The sequence below is a fragment of the Aspergillus homomorphus genome (genome assembly GCF_003184865.1).
Source record: "Aspergillus homomorphus CBS 101889 unplaced genomic scaffold BO97scaffold_32, whole genome shotgun sequence".
NCBI lineage: Eukaryota > Fungi > Ascomycota > Eurotiomycetes > Eurotiales > Aspergillaceae > Aspergillus > Aspergillus homomorphus.
This window is the reverse complement of record NW_020291918.1, coordinates 223624-238528: the sequence shown is the minus strand read 5'-3', so window position 1 is coordinate 238528 and position 14905 is coordinate 223624. Positions and strand designations below refer to the sequence as shown.

The 14905-nt window shown below is 49.8% G+C and overlaps 6 protein-coding genes across 6 annotated transcripts; 3 read left to right on the top strand and 3 right to left on the bottom strand.

Annotated features, from left to right (window-relative positions):
* Window positions 1–973: 973 nt before the first annotated feature.
* Window positions 974–2079, top strand: skpA (SCF ubiquitin ligase subunit skpA). The gene is made up of 2 exons (XM_025692904.1): window positions 974–1713; window positions 1784–2079. The coding sequence occupies exons 1-2, from the start codon at window positions 1235–1237 to the stop codon at window positions 1788–1790; spliced, it is 486 nt and encodes a 161-aa protein (XP_025549237.1). The 5' UTR covers window positions 974–1234; the 3' UTR covers window positions 1791–2079.
* Window positions 2080–2868: 789 nt separating this feature from the next.
* BO97DRAFT_436378 (60S ribosomal protein eL39) lies at window positions 2869–3453 on the bottom strand (the record flags this gene model as incomplete). The annotated part of the gene is made up of 3 exons (XM_025697782.1): window positions 2869–2917; window positions 3201–3301; window positions 3448–3453. 3 exons carry the CDS (start codon window positions 3451–3453, stop codon window positions 2869–2871), a joined length of 156 nt encoding a protein of 51 aa, XP_025549236.1.
* A 956-nt stretch (window positions 3454–4409) lies between these two features.
* Window positions 4410–5131, bottom strand: BO97DRAFT_147930 (uncharacterized protein). The gene has a single exon (XM_025690146.1). It carries the CDS (start codon window positions 4997–4999, stop codon window positions 4493–4495), a length of 507 nt encoding a protein of 168 aa, XP_025549235.1. The 5' UTR covers window positions 5000–5131; the 3' UTR covers window positions 4410–4492.
* Window positions 5132–6346: 1215 nt separating this feature from the next.
* On the top strand, window positions 6347–11347 carry mdr1 (ABC multidrug transporter Mdr1). Its single transcript, XM_025694011.1, has 3 exons — window positions 6347–7181; window positions 7241–10554; window positions 10610–11347. The coding sequence occupies exons 1-3, from the start codon at window positions 6798–6800 to the stop codon at window positions 10965–10967; spliced, it is 4056 nt and encodes a 1351-aa protein (XP_025549234.1). The 5' UTR covers window positions 6347–6797; the 3' UTR covers window positions 10968–11347.
* On the bottom strand, window positions 11156–12040 carry BO97DRAFT_147849 (SWI5/SAE3 family protein). The gene is made up of 3 exons (XM_025690145.1): window positions 11787–12040; window positions 11646–11731; window positions 11156–11576 (listed from the first exon to the last, which is right to left on the bottom strand). The coding sequence occupies exons 1-3, from the start codon at window positions 11916–11918 to the stop codon at window positions 11417–11419; spliced, it is 378 nt and encodes a 125-aa protein (XP_025549233.1). The 5' UTR covers window positions 11919–12040; the 3' UTR covers window positions 11156–11416.
* A 156-nt stretch (window positions 12041–12196) lies between these two features.
* BO97DRAFT_444968 (Ytp1 family protein) lies at window positions 12197–14548 on the top strand. The gene is made up of 5 exons (XM_025698508.1): window positions 12197–12420; window positions 12489–12566; window positions 12675–13517; window positions 13600–13729; window positions 13793–14548. The coding sequence occupies exons 1-5, from the start codon at window positions 12295–12297 to the stop codon at window positions 14122–14124; spliced, it is 1509 nt and encodes a 502-aa protein (XP_025549232.1). The 5' UTR covers window positions 12197–12294; the 3' UTR covers window positions 14125–14548.
* The last annotated feature ends 357 nt before the right edge of the window (window positions 14549–14905 follow it).

The window sequence follows — 14905 nt, the reverse complement described above, 5'->3', positions numbered from 1 at the left end:
GATTTAGTGGGCGGATAAGCGGCGACGCGTTGGGTGATCTCATTGAGCGACGATAAATACGCACAGCAAGCACTATTGGCTTTTGGTGCAATGAGCCCCTGCGCTGGGGCAACAATGCTGAAGGTTGGCCAAACACGAGTTAGGTGTCTTTGCTATGAAAGGAAGACCGGCAGCCGACATCTGGACATGTATGGATCATTCTCGTTGACTTGTGGCTGTAGAATATACGTCGAGTGCATGGGTAGATCGATCAATCTCTTGTGAGATAGCCTCAGATTCTCTGCGACCCGCTGTACTGTATTTGACTCCCTTCGTTACCATCAATTCCGTTCAATATTACTTTTTGTTGATGCAATGAAGGATAAACGACTCCGTAATGAACAGCTGCAGTAGGAGTGATTGGGAGATCAGATTTCGTGCATGCTTAATCCTGGGGGAGATAGATGTTTTGATGGGCGCAATTACGCGAGGTATTGCTTCTTTCTTCATCGGCACATGGTGTAGATCTCCGCCATAATACGGAGTAGACCGACAGACAATGTCTATTGGTGACAAAAGATCATTCAACTCGAGCTCCGGATAATACTGTGGTAAAGCATCGACAAAGATTGAGAGACAATGGGCATTGAAACTCAGTTAGTTGTTGAGTTGGAGCCTGGTGGTGATTTCCTCGTTCCAGTTGAAAGAGTTGTATCCATTGCAGTAATGATACTCCGTGAACCAAAGAGGGTATAGGGCGAGGCATCCACTCAGGCACCAATCCAGGCATCCACAGCACACGGGGTTCAGGCATCAACCAGGCAGTCCAGGCGGAAGCAGCGAATGATGACGGAGATTTCCCGCCCCCTCAAACTAAGACCAGACCATCAGTCATCACTCATCAGCCTCTCAGCCATCTGCTCTTTCACAACGTCAGTTCCCTTTGATCACCAGCTCGGTCTTCTCCATCTACAACAACTCACTTCGGGCTCCTTTCTCTTAAAGTATTCGTCTCCAATCGCAGCCCAGTCTGTTCATCCTCGACTATTTATACTCTCGATCTTACCGTCCAACTAGGACTTACTTTCGAACACCAACCAACCTTGTCGTGTAAGCAAGCAATTATTCTCCCCGCCTGACTACCCCTCACAACATACCGTCCGGTGAAATCCTTGCTGTTTCATACAACGTTGCTTATCTCTCTCAAGTAACAGTTCACCTCAGTCTTACCGAAACTGTTACTTAGTCCTTCAGGATGTCTGTTCCGACTCTCACTTTCCAGAGCAACGATGGCGTTGAGATTACGGTCGCTCGTGATGTTGCTGAACGCTCCGTTCTAATCAAGAACATGCTCGGTGATCTCGGTGACACGGATGAAGCCATTCCCATCCCCAATGTCAACGAAGCTGTCCTGCGGAAGGTCATCGAGTGGTGTGAGCACCACAAGGGTGACCCCCCTAACACTGGTGATGACGATGACTCTCGCCGCAAGACCACTGACATCGACGAGTGGGATCAGAAGTTCATGCAGGTCGATCAAGAGATGCTTTTCGAAATTATCTTGGCTGCCAACTACCTCGATATCAAGGGTCTGTTGGATGTCGGCTGCAAGACTGTCGCCAACATGATCAAGGGCAAGTCTCCGGAGGAGATTCGCAAGACATTCAACATCCAGAATGATTTTACCCCCGAAGAAGAGGATCAGATCCGTCGGGAGAACGAGTGGGCTGAGGAGTAAGTTATAACACCTGCACTCATTATATCTATCATAAGGCCGACCGTTCACTAACTGTTCGCTTCGCAGTCGTTAAATCTGTGCTACTGGTCAGCCGTCACCACTGCATATCTTCCCAACGATCGCTGACTCGCCACCGACATGTGGCTCCTGTGAAGATAGGCATATCCAACGATGTTTTGGCTTGGTACACCTCATACGGTCTCCAGTTGCTGCAGTTCCCGGCGTTCGGTTTTTCGCTTCTTTTATGTTAGCGGATTGAGTTTCTCTTCCAATTTCTACTACTGGCCTTGGACCATTGTGTCTCAAAACGCAACGGTGGATTTAGTTTAATAGTTGATTCGAAAAATGTATCTTGCTAGGACATATACGTCCTTGCTTATTGAAATGAGAAATCTTATCTTATCTTACAAGCATCCCTTGGAGCCGTTCTTCGTCTGCACAGATAGTACTGCGGTTCTAAGTAAATCACTAAATCAAAAGTTTCTACATGTTCAAAGAGTCTCGTGGTTTTGTATGATGTATATTTATAATGGGAGATATACTACGCTTATTTTTCAAGCATAATCATACAAAATGTACTGAAAGCATAGAAATGACCTTTGCAGCGTCAGACTGCCTAGTAGCATGTCCCTTCAGCCCAGACAGCGAGTGGGTGCATCGAGCGCTCAGAGAATGGCTCCCATACACAGCCTGTCAAATCGACCATTATACCCGAAAGACCAATCCCAGAGAAAAATTCGTTCAGTGTTCATTATCCATCATGAATTTTCGATTTTTGTTTTTTTTCAGCTCGTGTACTTAAATTGCATGAGTTATAGCTGTATCACAGTACCCAGATCGACAACGACCGTTTGCACCTCGACCAGTCCTGTCCCGGATATCGTTCGACGTTAAAGAACAAATATTCGCTTGCCATATCCTCAAGATATCTTTGCCGGGAATACAGGAAACAAAAACCGAAGAGTAAAAGTGTAGAGTGTGGTTTGGAAAGCAGCGAGTCGACGAGTCCAGGATGATGCAGATTTAAACCATCGCGAGCAAGAGAGGCACACATGAGTTGGCGGTATCACAACTGAACGAAACAATCCCGGGGATAAGAAAAAGACATCTCGAGCGATATCGAAGAAGTCGATTGAGTGGCTTGATCGAGTTTAGATACCGAGACGGGTCTTGCGCCAGTGCCTCCGCTTGGCGTTGTATCTGTAAAGAACGCCATGTCAGCCATATGCTCTGCTGCCGAGTGTGGTTGTGCTTGCTCCATGTGCGCTTAAATATCGGATCCCGCTCCCCCGTTCAAATATCATCGTAACCTCCAGCAAGTGAAAAGAAGTTGTTGTGGTCGTTGGCGAAATCGGTTTCAGTCCCATTCACCTTCACCCTATTCTTTTTCTTGCATTCTTGCCGGGCGGACACGAGGAATCATCGAGGGGTCGCAGCTGCACACGAGCATCGGATGATGGTGGAATAGAAGGCTGTTATTTACCTGATGGTGTTACCAGTGCGGAGACGAATCCACTGGGGGATAGGACGGTTCTGTCTCTGAGCTTTGGCAAGCTTCTGCTTGGTGCGGAAACTCTTGTGGCTCTACATCGATGAGAAGAAATGAGAGTTAGCCTGCGGTTCCAATGTTCATCCTGGCGGATTCCAATCTGATTTCCATTCCATCAAAATAACAAGACGTGAAGTATAGCCCTTTTTGATTCCGTTGGTGTCATAGGGGGTCTGCTAACCGGCATCTTGAAGGCTTGTCGCGACGGCGAGCTGAGGGTATGGACTGGCGGTAGTGAGGTTGTCGACCGTCTTCAAGCGCCGTTAGTAGTGATAGTTTTTTTGTGCGGGCAGGGCTTAGCGTTTCGCTTCGGGTAGGTCATGTGATACAGGCCTGAGGCATGAACGTGGTTGCCCCATCTGTAATCTTCACCATGTCTCCGGTCTGCCTGCCTCATATTATAAAGAGTTTGAACATATCCAATTTCTGTTCGATTTTGCCTTTTGCTGTAGAGAAGTGAACAAGTAGTCTACCTCCTTCTCTATCATAATGGTCGCGAAACCCTTACCACAAAAGCAGCAGCTCTGCGAGATGTGCGCGGGGGGGATATCCCGCATGGCTTCCAATGTGTCGCTGACCGCCAAACATCTAATCTAGTCATTCAAAATCCTGCTTACTGCCTGCTGGTGAAGCGCCTACTCCAACCCTTACTTTTCCCTTCGTCAACGGTCGTATACCAGTGTACAATACGATTTGGTGTCGCATATATAAATCGACATTTGCCAGGGCATAACCGGCGTAGTTACAACACCGAGTCATTATACCGTCACCTGAACGCGGTCATTTGAGGGTCGGATCGTTGGATCAACCTTTGGAGAGATTACGAAGTACCACGTTGGCTTATGATCCATCCAGTTTCTGATGACTCACAAGGCTATTTGTGCCCAGTCTCCTGCTTTAGGTTCCTGCAAAAGGGGCGGTGCACGGATTGATTTCTTGCACACATCGAAAGAACCAAATACTTCGACATGGAGGACCGAGCTAGTAGATAGGAACTACCACATCGAGCACGCATCAACAGGCTATCGAACTCGAACCGCTCTAGTTCTGAGACAGTAGCATGCGAAGAACCGGACGGCGCTATCACGGGTAGTACTGTAGGTATCGGTCGGAAATCCGTTCCCTGCTTCGACTCTTCGAGACCTCCCAACAGGATCGGAGTTCAAGGAGGTCGGTCCCGGCTTATCGTGCATCATTCACCATCATTAGACTCCAATCCTAGCGAGTCAGAGGAATATAGCATTTTGTTTATCGAGTGTCATGGAGCCTCCAACATGATTGGACAGATCATTGGCCATGTTCTCCAATGGCAGTATATGCATCAAGGTTGTATAAGGCGCTGGTCTTGTCACTGATAGCAAATATAGTTGATGGTGTACTGTACATACATGCACATGATGGCACTCAGGTAAGATGACAGGTCGGGGCGAATTCACGATTGGCACAGTGGCCTCGGGCATCACCGATGAATTCTCCATGCCCGCCGATCTTCCATGGCCCTGATAGGTACTGGACCCCAGAATGAAAACAGCTAAGAGAGCGTTGGTGCCTATTTCCAAGAAGGATTGAGGGATCAGTACCTTCAGGGTGGCCCGTGAACAAGGTCTGACTGTATTGTCACTGAACAAGCCACGGAGATAAACGGTGTTTAGCAGGAAATGACTAGTAGAGCCTATCGTCGTCCATGGAACGGAGTCGATATCGAGCCCGAAATCAGTTGGCTGCTTTGTCATCTAAAAGGACGGAGCTCGTAAGTGCCGACCCCGTTCCTAAAGATTTGCGTCTTTGCATTCAACCTAATCGTATCTTGCTGTACTAACAACCAACTGTTCGCTTAGGCTGGAAACAGGACACGCTGGCTTCACCTACTCAGTTTGAGTATTGCTTGCAGAGAGCACAACTGGTAAGGCCGGTGTGCCACCTAGTTCCTTGGGAGAGGGCCTCCAGAGAATAGTCCTGGTGAATGAAGTAGTCAACGTTGAATGTTGACGACGACATGTGGTTTTTGAATAGTAGCGACTCAGGGCGTATTACATGTCACATGGATGTATGTACTGTACAATCGTACTCGTTTCGTACCCGAGAACCTGAGCGGGTCTTTTGACCACAATCAGACCCCACCCTGGTTTGTTGCCTGCACTAGAGCTCCTTTAGGCACCGATGCTGGACACCAGCACGATCACGGCTATTTTCTCGTTTTTCTTCTTGCTTCGTCACTCACGATTGGTACGCATTGAATTTTCACTCGGTACGATATCAACGGACTAGACCCAAGACAGTGCCCGCGGATGGTACCTCCATGTCCAACAGATATTGGTTCAATAGTAGATTCGACTCATAGGATATTGTTCTAGAACCCAGCAGCAGGTGGGCCAATGATAGCCTGTCACGAGTCACAAGTCACCACTGCTGCTCCAGCTATCTTACCCTCTTACTGAGTAGGTTAGTAGTGAGTTCTCCAGGGGTTGTTTGGATTCTCCGGGCTTTCCTTTAGTACTGAATGAAACCCACCCTCTTCATGCAATGCATTACTAATACGCAAGTGAATCTTGAGCTGTGGCTGGAGGCGTATGTACTTCATTCTTACTAACCGCTGTAAAGGGTAGGTTTCGGGGCTCATCCATGCATGAATGCTCGTTCAAGGCACATGGAGTCAGCCCCCTCTCCGTCCCGAGCAGCTTGCTTGACTGTTCATGATCTTCCAAGTTTTCAATATACTTCTACTACTCATATTTTGTCTTACAAGATAGGTAGAAACACGCACGCATGCATGCACATATTCCAGTATCTCCTCAAGTCCTGTATCGTCGTATCTAGCACTCTTCCGAGCGGTAACTACTGCCGTCAATGCGCTCTTGTCCAATTAGTAATTTTCCTGATGTGCATAAAACCGGCTCGGGAAGTCGGGGCTCCGATGACGCTAAGAAACGGAGGCTAAAATTAATGTTTCCTCCGCCGTACTACTCACGACGGAGGAACAAGCGCTGACGCAGATGGGGGAGCCTTCACGGTTCAGGATTTAAATCCCCAAAGTCTCGAAGTCTTATTACTTTGCCTAATACTAATTAAACTAGATAATATCAATTCTTTATCCCTCCACAAAAGGCTCCCCCCCCTCATCCCTTCCCCCCTTCTGCTCTGCAATATTTTACACTTATAATTATAATTAACCAACAAGCACATTTCCTCCTCCCCCTCTCTACCCACGGTCTTGAGGTTGGATAAACATTGCACATTCCATTCCATCCCTATCTAGGTAGTCCGCGCTTGAGGTGCATATCTCGCGACAGGCTTTTGACCATCTCATCTCTCTGCACCTTCGCCTCCCTCGGGAATATCACCCTTCCATCCGTTCGCTTTAACAGACAGGGTGATCAATTTCGATTTCTCACAGCGATTTCTCTCGGAAGTCACCTGCCCCATGGAGTAGTGCGCTTCATCCTCTCTTTTCCTTATCCCTTCCGATACCTTTGTCTCCCAGCTTCACAGCAAGTGTGAGAGCCGATTCCTCAACGCCCCCGGAGAGCGAAGATGGCCCACTCCGAACATGAGCGTCTCCCTGGGGACAAGCCCGAGAACACTGATATCGAGTTGATGGAACGGGGAAGCGCATCCTCAGCCGAGCAGCGCAGGTCAGCCGGTCGCTCTTCCATCTCCAGCTCAACGGTGGTTCCAGCAGCAGAGAAGGACAAGGCCTCTCGCCCAGCCGGTCTGGCCAAATCCGAAGATCCAGACGCGCTTTTCGCCCACCTCCCAGAACATGAAAAGGGGATATTGAAGAAGCAACTGGATGCGCCAGATGTGAACGTGTCGTTCTTTGCCCTTTTCCGATATGCCTCGCGCATGGATGTCTTGATTATGCTCGTTAGTGCGCTTTGCGCTATTGTGGCAGGTGCTGCTTTGCCTCTATTCACCGTAAGTATCTCTGGAAGCCTCCATCCGTGTTCATGTTGTAACTAATCCTGACCTGGTAGATTCTCTTCGGTTCTCTGGCCTCGGCATTCAGAGGCATTGCCCTAAATGAAATATCATACCACGACTTTTATCACCAATTGACAAAGAATGTTCTTTATTTCGTGTATCTTGGAATTGCCGAATTCGTCACTGTTTACATCTCCACTGTTGGATTCATTTACACCGGAGAACACATCACCCAAAAGATTCGCGAACATTATCTGGAATCCATCCTGAGGCAGAACATGGGATACTTTGATAGGCTGGGCGCCGGTGAAGTTACGACCCGCATCACAGCCGATACGAATCTGATCCAGGACGGTATTTCGGAAAAAGTTGGACTTACTCTGACAGCTATCGCCACCTTTGTGACAGCTTTCATTGTCGCTTACGTCAAGTACTGGAAACTCGCTCTCATTTGTACCTCGACTATTGTTGCGCTCGTTATGACCATGGGAGGTGGATCTCGCTTCATCGTCAAGTACAGCAAGAAGTCATTGGAGAGCGCTGGTGCAGGCGGAACGGTTGCTGAGGAAGTCATCAGCTCGATTCGTAATGCCACAGCTTTTGGTACTCAAGACAAGCTGGCCAAACAATACGAAGCCCATTTGGCTGAAGCAGAGAAATGGGGTATCAAGACTCAAATCATCCTCGGCTTTATGATCGGTGGCATGTTCGGTATCATGTTTTCCAACTATGGACTGGGGTTCTGGATGGGTTCTCGTTTCCTTACCGATGGCGAGGTCAATGTGGGACAGGTTTTGACTGTCTTGATGGCCATTCTAATTGGTTCTTTCAGTTTGGGAAATGTCGCTCCCAACGGTCAAGCTTTCACGAATGCTCTCGCCGCTGCCGTCAAAATCTATGGAACCATTGATCGTCCCTCTCCTCTGGATCCCTATTCCGAGGAAGGAGAGAAACTTGAGCACTTCGAAGGTAACATCGAGTTCCGCAACATCAAGCACATCTACCCCTCGCGCCCCGAAGTTACTGTTATGGATGGTGTTTCTTTGGTCATGCCTGCCGGTAAGACGACTGCCTTGGTTGGTCCATCGGGCTCGGGAAAGAGTACTGTTGTTGGCCTGGTTGAACGATTTTACTTCCCCGTGGGAGGCTCTGTTCTATTGGATGGCCATGACATTTCGACCCTCAACCTTCGGTGGCTGCGTCAACAGATATCGCTAGTGAGCCAGGAACCCGTCCTCTTCGGCACGACGATTTATCACAATATCCGACACGGTCTCATCGGTACCAAATATGAAAACGAATCCGAGGAAAAAATAAGGGACCTAATCGAAAACGCCGCGAGGATGTCTAACGCTCACGACTTCATCACAGCCCTTCCTGAAGGCTACGAGACTAATGTTGGCCAGCGCGGTTTCCTACTCTCTGGAGGACAGAAGCAGCGTATTGCCATTGCGCGCGCTATTGTCAGTGATCCGAAAATCCTCTTGCTGGATGAAGCCACATCTGCCCTGGATACAAAGTCTGAAGGTGTCGTACAGGCGGCCTTGGACAGAGCTGCCGAAGGCCGGACCACCATTGTCATCGCTCACCGCCTCTCCACTATCAAGGCAGCACACAACATCGTCGTTATGGTGAACGGCAGGATTGTGGAACAGGGCAACCATGACGAACTCGTCGGCCGCAAGGGTACCTACCACAGCCTCGTGGAAGCACAGCGCATCAATGAGGAGAAGGACGCGGAAGCTCTGGCTACTGATGATCCAGATATGGACGAAGATGACTTCGCCAAGGCAGAGATTGAACGTATCAAGTCCGCAAGCAGCGGCTCTGGTTCTCTAGCTGACGAAGACGAGAAGACGTTCGCTGCTAATGGCCTTGGACGTAGTGGAACACACAAGTCTATTTCCAGCGCCATTCTCGCCAAGAGAGAGCCGGAAGTTGCCAAAAAATACTCACTCTGGTCCCTGGTCAAGTTTATCGCTTCCTTTAATCGCCCTGAGATTCTTTACATGCTCGTCGGTTTGGTCTTCGCGGTGCTTTCCGGGGGTGGCCAACCCACCCAGGCTGTCTTGTACGCCAAGGCTATCAGTACTCTTTCGCTCCCAGCAAGTGAGTCTGCTAAAATCAGACACGATGGTGCTTTCTGGGCTTTAATGTTCTTTGTGGTCGGAATCGCCCAATTTATCAATCTTTCCATCAATGGTGCCGCTTTCGCTGTCTGCTCGGAGAGACTGATTCGTCGAGCTCGAAGCATGGCTTTCAGATCTATGCTTCGTCAGGACATCACCTTTTTCGATAGAGAGGAAAATAGTACTGGTGCACTCACCTCTTTCCTGTCGACCGAGACCAAGCACCTGTCAGGTGTCAGTGGAGCCACACTGGGTACAATTCTGATGACCAGCACGACTCTTGGCGCAGCCATGATCATTTCCCTTGCTATTGGTTGGAAGTTGGCTCTGGTCTGTATTTCTGTTGTTCCCGTCCTCCTGGGATGTGGTTTCTACCGATTCTACATGCTCGCGCAGTTCCAGCAAAGGTCCAAGAGCGCCTACGAAGGATCTGCGAGCTACGCCTGTGAGGCGACCTCGGCTATCCGTACTGTGGCCTCTCTCACTCGGGAGAAGGATGTCTGGGGTATCTACCACGGTCAGCTAGAGGCGCAGGGCCGTACGAGTTTGAGGTCAGTGCTGAAGTCCTCTATCCTGTACGCCGCCTCACAGGCACTGGTGTTCTTCTGCGTTGCGCTTGGGTTTTGGTACGGAGGTACGCTTCTGGGTCATCATGAGTATTCTGTCTTCCGTTTCTTCGTCTGCTTCTCTGAGATTCTGTTTGGTGCGCAGTCTGCTGGTACGGTCTTCTCATTCGCTCCAGATATGGGCAAGGCGAAGAATGCAGCAGCTGAATTCCGCAGACTCTTTGACAGGAAGCCACAGATCGACACCTGGTCAGAGGAAGGCGAGACTCTCCAGTCGGTGGAGGGATCCATTGAATTCCGCGATGTGCATTTCAGATATCCTACCCGCGCCGAACAGCCCGTCCTGCGAGGACTAAACCTGACCGTCAAGCCAGGGCAATACGTCGCCCTTGTTGGTCCCAGCGGTTGTGGTAAAAGTACTACCATTGCGCTTCTGGAGCGGTTTTACGATGCCATAGCAGGAAAGGTTCTTATTGATGGCAAGGACATCACTGAGCTGAATGTCAACTCTTATCGCAGCTTCTTGTCGCTTGTCAGCCAGGAACCAACCTTGTATCAAGGTACCATCAGGGAGAACATTCTCTTGGGCGTCACTGGTGAAAATGTGCCTGAGGAGGCGCTGATCAAGGCTTGCAAGGAAGCCAATATCTATGATTTCATCATGTCCCTTCCGTAAGTTTTTCTGACGGTCGTTGTTGTGATTCCTAACTAATTTTACCACCTATAGGGACGGATTCAACACGGTAGTTGGCAGTAAAGGAGGCATGCTGTCGGGAGGTCAAAAGCAACGTGTGGCTATCGCACGTGCTTTGATCCGGGATCCTCGAGTCCTTCTACTTGATGAAGCTACCTCTGCCCTTGATTCCGAATCCGAGAAAGTGGTGCAAGCAGCGCTCGATGCCGCTGCTCGGGGTCGAACCACCATTGCAGTTGCACACCGGCTGAGTACCATTCAGAAAGCCGATATCATCTATGTGTTTGACCAAGGCAAGATTGTGGAGAGTGGAACACATCAGGAGCTGATCCGGGCCAAGGGTCGTTACTTTGAGCTGGTCAATTTGCAGAGCCTAGACAAGGGCCACTAATTCTACCCATGCTATATATCCTGTACAGATTGTTTAATGTCTTGCGCTTTCTCTCCCCCCCCCCTTCCAACCTCATCCTTACCTTTAGATACTTCAGCTCTTTTTTCACGTCCCTATTTATCATGTGACATGACTTTCGGAGGCCTATGCCTTGATATTGTGTTCTCTACCGGATTTTGTGATTTTACATCTACCATGTTGCGGAGTTTGCTGGTTCACCAGGCGGTGGTTTAGATCAAAAACTTGCAGTCTGTTGGTTGGAGGTCGATCGGAAACGAATGGCCCTCCCCCTTCATCATAACAGGCTCAAAACCTGGACTCATCTCTTGAAGAGTCTCCCCTCAGATAGTCAGATAGAAACAGAAACATTATATTGAGCTAAATCATAATTACTCTGGGCAGTGGCCGAACACACCCTGCAGAGGTTTGGATGTATGGAGTGGACGATTTCAGTCCTGATCACTTACTCCATACTCTCTTTGCACGTCGATTTGCCGCACTCCGCGCGCGTCTGCAATCAGACCTAGTAGCCCCTGGCCAATGTCCTTGATTTCGTTGTATTCGTGCAGGAGACGGATGTGTCGTTGGACCGTAGTTTTGGGGTCGTTCCTGGTGGTCAAGTAGAAGTCATGGGTGAGCATTTTCTTTCCCACACTGGTCGGATCTGGCGCTTCATACTTCAATTGGGCCTTGGCTTCAGCGATTTGGACCTCCAAGTCGGCTGTCTGGGCTTGTAGATCTGCAATCGACTGTTCTAGAGACGACTGGGTCCAGATGAGACGGGATGGCAGGCTTTGGTCTTTTTGGAGGGGAACCTACCGGTTCTTCCTTGTTCTTTTCCTTTTGCGCCAGTTGGTCGACTGGAGATGCAGCCTCCTTGCCGGTTTCGGCGGTGGAGCCTGGAGGGGATGCAAGGATTGGTGGTGGTGGTGATGGTGGTGGTGGTGGCATGATTGATGATGATGGTGGTGATGGTGATGGTTGGTTTGAGACAATTAGATCAGTTACCTAGTAGCAAGGGAAGGCTATTATGAAGTGTTCAAAGGTCTGTGAAATGATATCCAGTGTCCATGATACAGGAAGTACAGTTATTTGTGGAAGTATAGAAATGGGGGGACCTTCGTCCAATCCGCATTGGCGGAATGATTACTACTCGTCCACCACGAGTGCATCCCGCCTGGCCCGTCCATCCCGTGTCTTCGCCTTTGTCAACCCTTCTTCTTCCCCTCTGTTAGTTAAATTAATAGTCAGTTACCTTCTTTTCACTCTTTCCCCCCTTTCCTAAGCCTATCTCCTTCTCGCTCTCTCCCGAGGAGAAGTGATAATCATGGCAATAACAAGTCAATCCAGTCTGTCTGGGTTGCTGGTAACCTTGCTTCTTGCCACGCCTGCCTTGGCTCATGGGGGTCATGAAAATGTCCCTGAAGGTGCCGCCATTTCCGAAGACCCGATCGTATGTTGAATCCCTCTCGCCTTGGGACCCTTGTTCTCTTCATTTTGAACTGACGTCCTCTCCTTCAGGACTCGACATTATGGCTGCACATGATCCTAATGGGACTTGCATTTGGCGTCATTTTCCCCTTGGGTATGGTTCTCGGGGTAAGCACGATCTCGCACTTATCTCCGACCGACACTTTCGGGTCGGTGCGGTGCCCATACTTGGGCTTGTTGCACGGGATTTCTAACGTCTCTTTGCCTCACCATTAGATTGTTCGCTCGCGCTGGCATGTCCCTCTTCAGATCGTTGGTACGGTTGTTGCAGTGGTTGCATACTTCATGGGCCATGCCCACAAGGGTCGCCAATTCGCCAAGAACGTCCACGCATCTTTCGCAAACACACTAATGTTGATGATGGTGGTTCAGATTGTACTGGGTGTCTATCTCAAGTTGCATCTCACCAAGGGGATTCACGGGCGCATCCGCCGGGTCTTTGTGATTGCGCACGGAGTCGTCGGCAAGGCCATGCCGGTCGCAAGTTGGGTTCAGATGCTGTTTGGAGGAATCACGGCCATGGGCTTCTGTCGGGATGATCATTTGGGACAGTGCCTGGCCCACTTCATCATGGGCAGCGCTTTCATCGCATACGGAATCTTGTTAACTATCCTCCTTCTCGTTGGCCAGTACTGGCTTCGCCGCACGGGTCGCAGCCAGGAGTTCTTCGACTCGCTAATCATCGCCGCCTGGGGATGTGTCAACACCTTCACGGAGCACCGCTGGGGAGGCCCCTGGGTTCACAACGACCTGCAACATACCACCATGGGAATTGTTTGGTGGTGCGCTGGCCTGCTGGGTATCTGGCTGAGCCGGAAACGCAACGGCCGCCCCAAGCGCAATCTCATTCCAGCCCTGGTTATTCTGCTCACCGGCTATGCCATGTCCGCTCATCCTCAGCATCTGATGATTAGTACCATGATCCACACCATCTTCGGTTACACCCTGATGGCGGCCGGTTTTACCAGGATCATCGAGATCTCTTTTGTGCTTAGAGACAAGGGGACTGTCAGCCCCGACGGTTCCGACCCCAACAGTTTCCAGTACCTTACGCCTTTCGTAAGTTGTCCGCACAGCAAGCTCGATATCAAAGAGACTGGTATCTCTCATTCTCAAAAGTACTGTGCTGACCTGGTGCTAGTTGCTGTATGCTTCCGGATTCCTTTTCATGGGTGCCACTGAGGAGCAAATGCAACTGCTAAGCGACGCTGGAATCACACATGTTTCATACGTCCTGATTTTGTACAGCATTGCGTTCATCCTCTTTCTTTGTAAGCCGAGCCTTCCTATCCTCCGACATGCCACAGTGGCCCTCCTAACGTCCCCTTTCCCAGTCGTCAATGTCCTTCTGCACATTTACGCCGTTCACGCTTGGCCCGAGTCCACCAAGCCGCCCTCTCGCTCCCGCTCCTCCAGCTTCGCAGACGACGCCGGTGAAGGCTCGTCCGGCTTCAAGCCCAACCAGCCTAACGGCCGCTTCCTGAACGGCCACGCTCGCTCGGCATCCGAGAACCAGCACGTCCATGACGCCGAAGAGTTCGAACTCCAGGGACTCATCTCTGACGAGGAAGACGTCGGGGAGCATAGCAGAAACACATTGGGACCTAGAAAAGTTGAAGACGAGGAGAATTCTCCTCTCGTTGGCAAGGAGACGCCAACGCATTGATTACCGGAAATCTAAGATTATTGTCTCTTCTTGGTGTTTCGTTTTTACACTCGACTTGTTAATATTCATTTCTTTGGCTACCTGTTTGCATTAACTTCTACCTGGTATACCATCGGATTTGTGAGATGTCGAGTTATATCGTTAGGGTTTGGGTCTGAGGCCGCGGTGCGGCGTAACAAATCGGCATCAAGGTACTATTTGGGGATATTCAAATATGAAGATCGTGCAAATTCTATCGGTGGCTTAGGCTTTGGGACCGTGTTTCCTCGGCTCTAGCCGGGGTAGTGTCCACGATGCTTTGAGCTTCTTCACAGACACGCAGGGCTTGAAAGGAAGCGAAAAGAATCTGCCGATCGGAGCAAAGTTTCGTCAATGCACATGATTAGGACTTCGGTGTGCCCCGTTATGGTGTATCATACACGTCGTAAAATGATATGAGATCGCTAGGTGTAAAGCGGTGCAGCCCAAGCACAACTCCGGGTAAAGATCTTACAAAGCGTAGCAGGAAAGACAACACCAACCCACCATTTGGATTGTTCAAACTCCCAGGGGAAGAGGAACAAGGAGGGAGCAAAAAGAAGATCCTTGCCCCCATGGTGTCTTAGCTTATCTTATTCCACACAGGGAGATGTTGTGGTCTAGTCGAGTTCATAAAGGTGCCATAGCAGGTGCCATAGCAGGTGCCCCATCCAAGGGAATCGGATTCGGGACCGGAACCACAGCGGGCAGGATTTTATCGACCTCGGGCGGGAACATCGGGTGCAAGGGTTGAAAGGTACTA

Coding starts and splice junctions, on each gene's coding strand:
- skpA (XM_025692904.1), top strand. CDS start 1,235: ATGTCTGTTCCGACTCTCACTTTCCAGAGCAACGATGGCGTTGAGATT.
- BO97DRAFT_147930 (XM_025690146.1), bottom strand. CDS start 4,999: ATGACAAAGCAGCCAACTGATTTCGGGCTCGATATCGACTCCGTTCCA.
- mdr1 (XM_025694011.1), top strand. CDS start 6,798: ATGGCCCACTCCGAACATGAGCGTCTCCCTGGGGACAAGCCCGAGAAC. Junction 7,182..7,240: donor CTGCTTTGCCTCTATTCACC/GTAAGTATCTCT, acceptor CTGACCTGGTAG/ATTCTCTTCGGTTCTCTGGC. Junction 10,555..10,609: donor GATTTCATCATGTCCCTTCC/GTAAGTTTTTCT, acceptor TACCACCTATAG/GGACGGATTCAACACGGTAG.
- BO97DRAFT_147849 (XM_025690145.1), bottom strand. CDS start 11,918: ATGCCACCACCACCACCATCACCACCACCACCAATCCTTGCATCCCCT. Junction 11,732..11,786: donor AAAAGAACAAGGAAGAACCG/GTAGGTTCCCCT, acceptor ATCTGGACCCAG/TCGTCTCTAGAACAGTCGAT. Junction 11,577..11,645: donor GAAGCCAAGGCCCAATTGAA/GTATGAAGCGCC, acceptor CTTGACCACCAG/GAACGACCCCAAAACTACGG.
- BO97DRAFT_444968 (XM_025698508.1), top strand. CDS start 12,295: ATGGCAATAACAAGTCAATCCAGTCTGTCTGGGTTGCTGGTAACCTTG. Junction 13,518..13,599: donor TCCAGTACCTTACGCCTTTC/GTAAGTTGTCCG, acceptor ACCTGGTGCTAG/TTGCTGTATGCTTCCGGATT. Junction 13,730..13,792: donor TGCGTTCATCCTCTTTCTTT/GTAAGCCGAGCC, acceptor CCCCTTTCCCAG/TCGTCAATGTCCTTCTGCAC.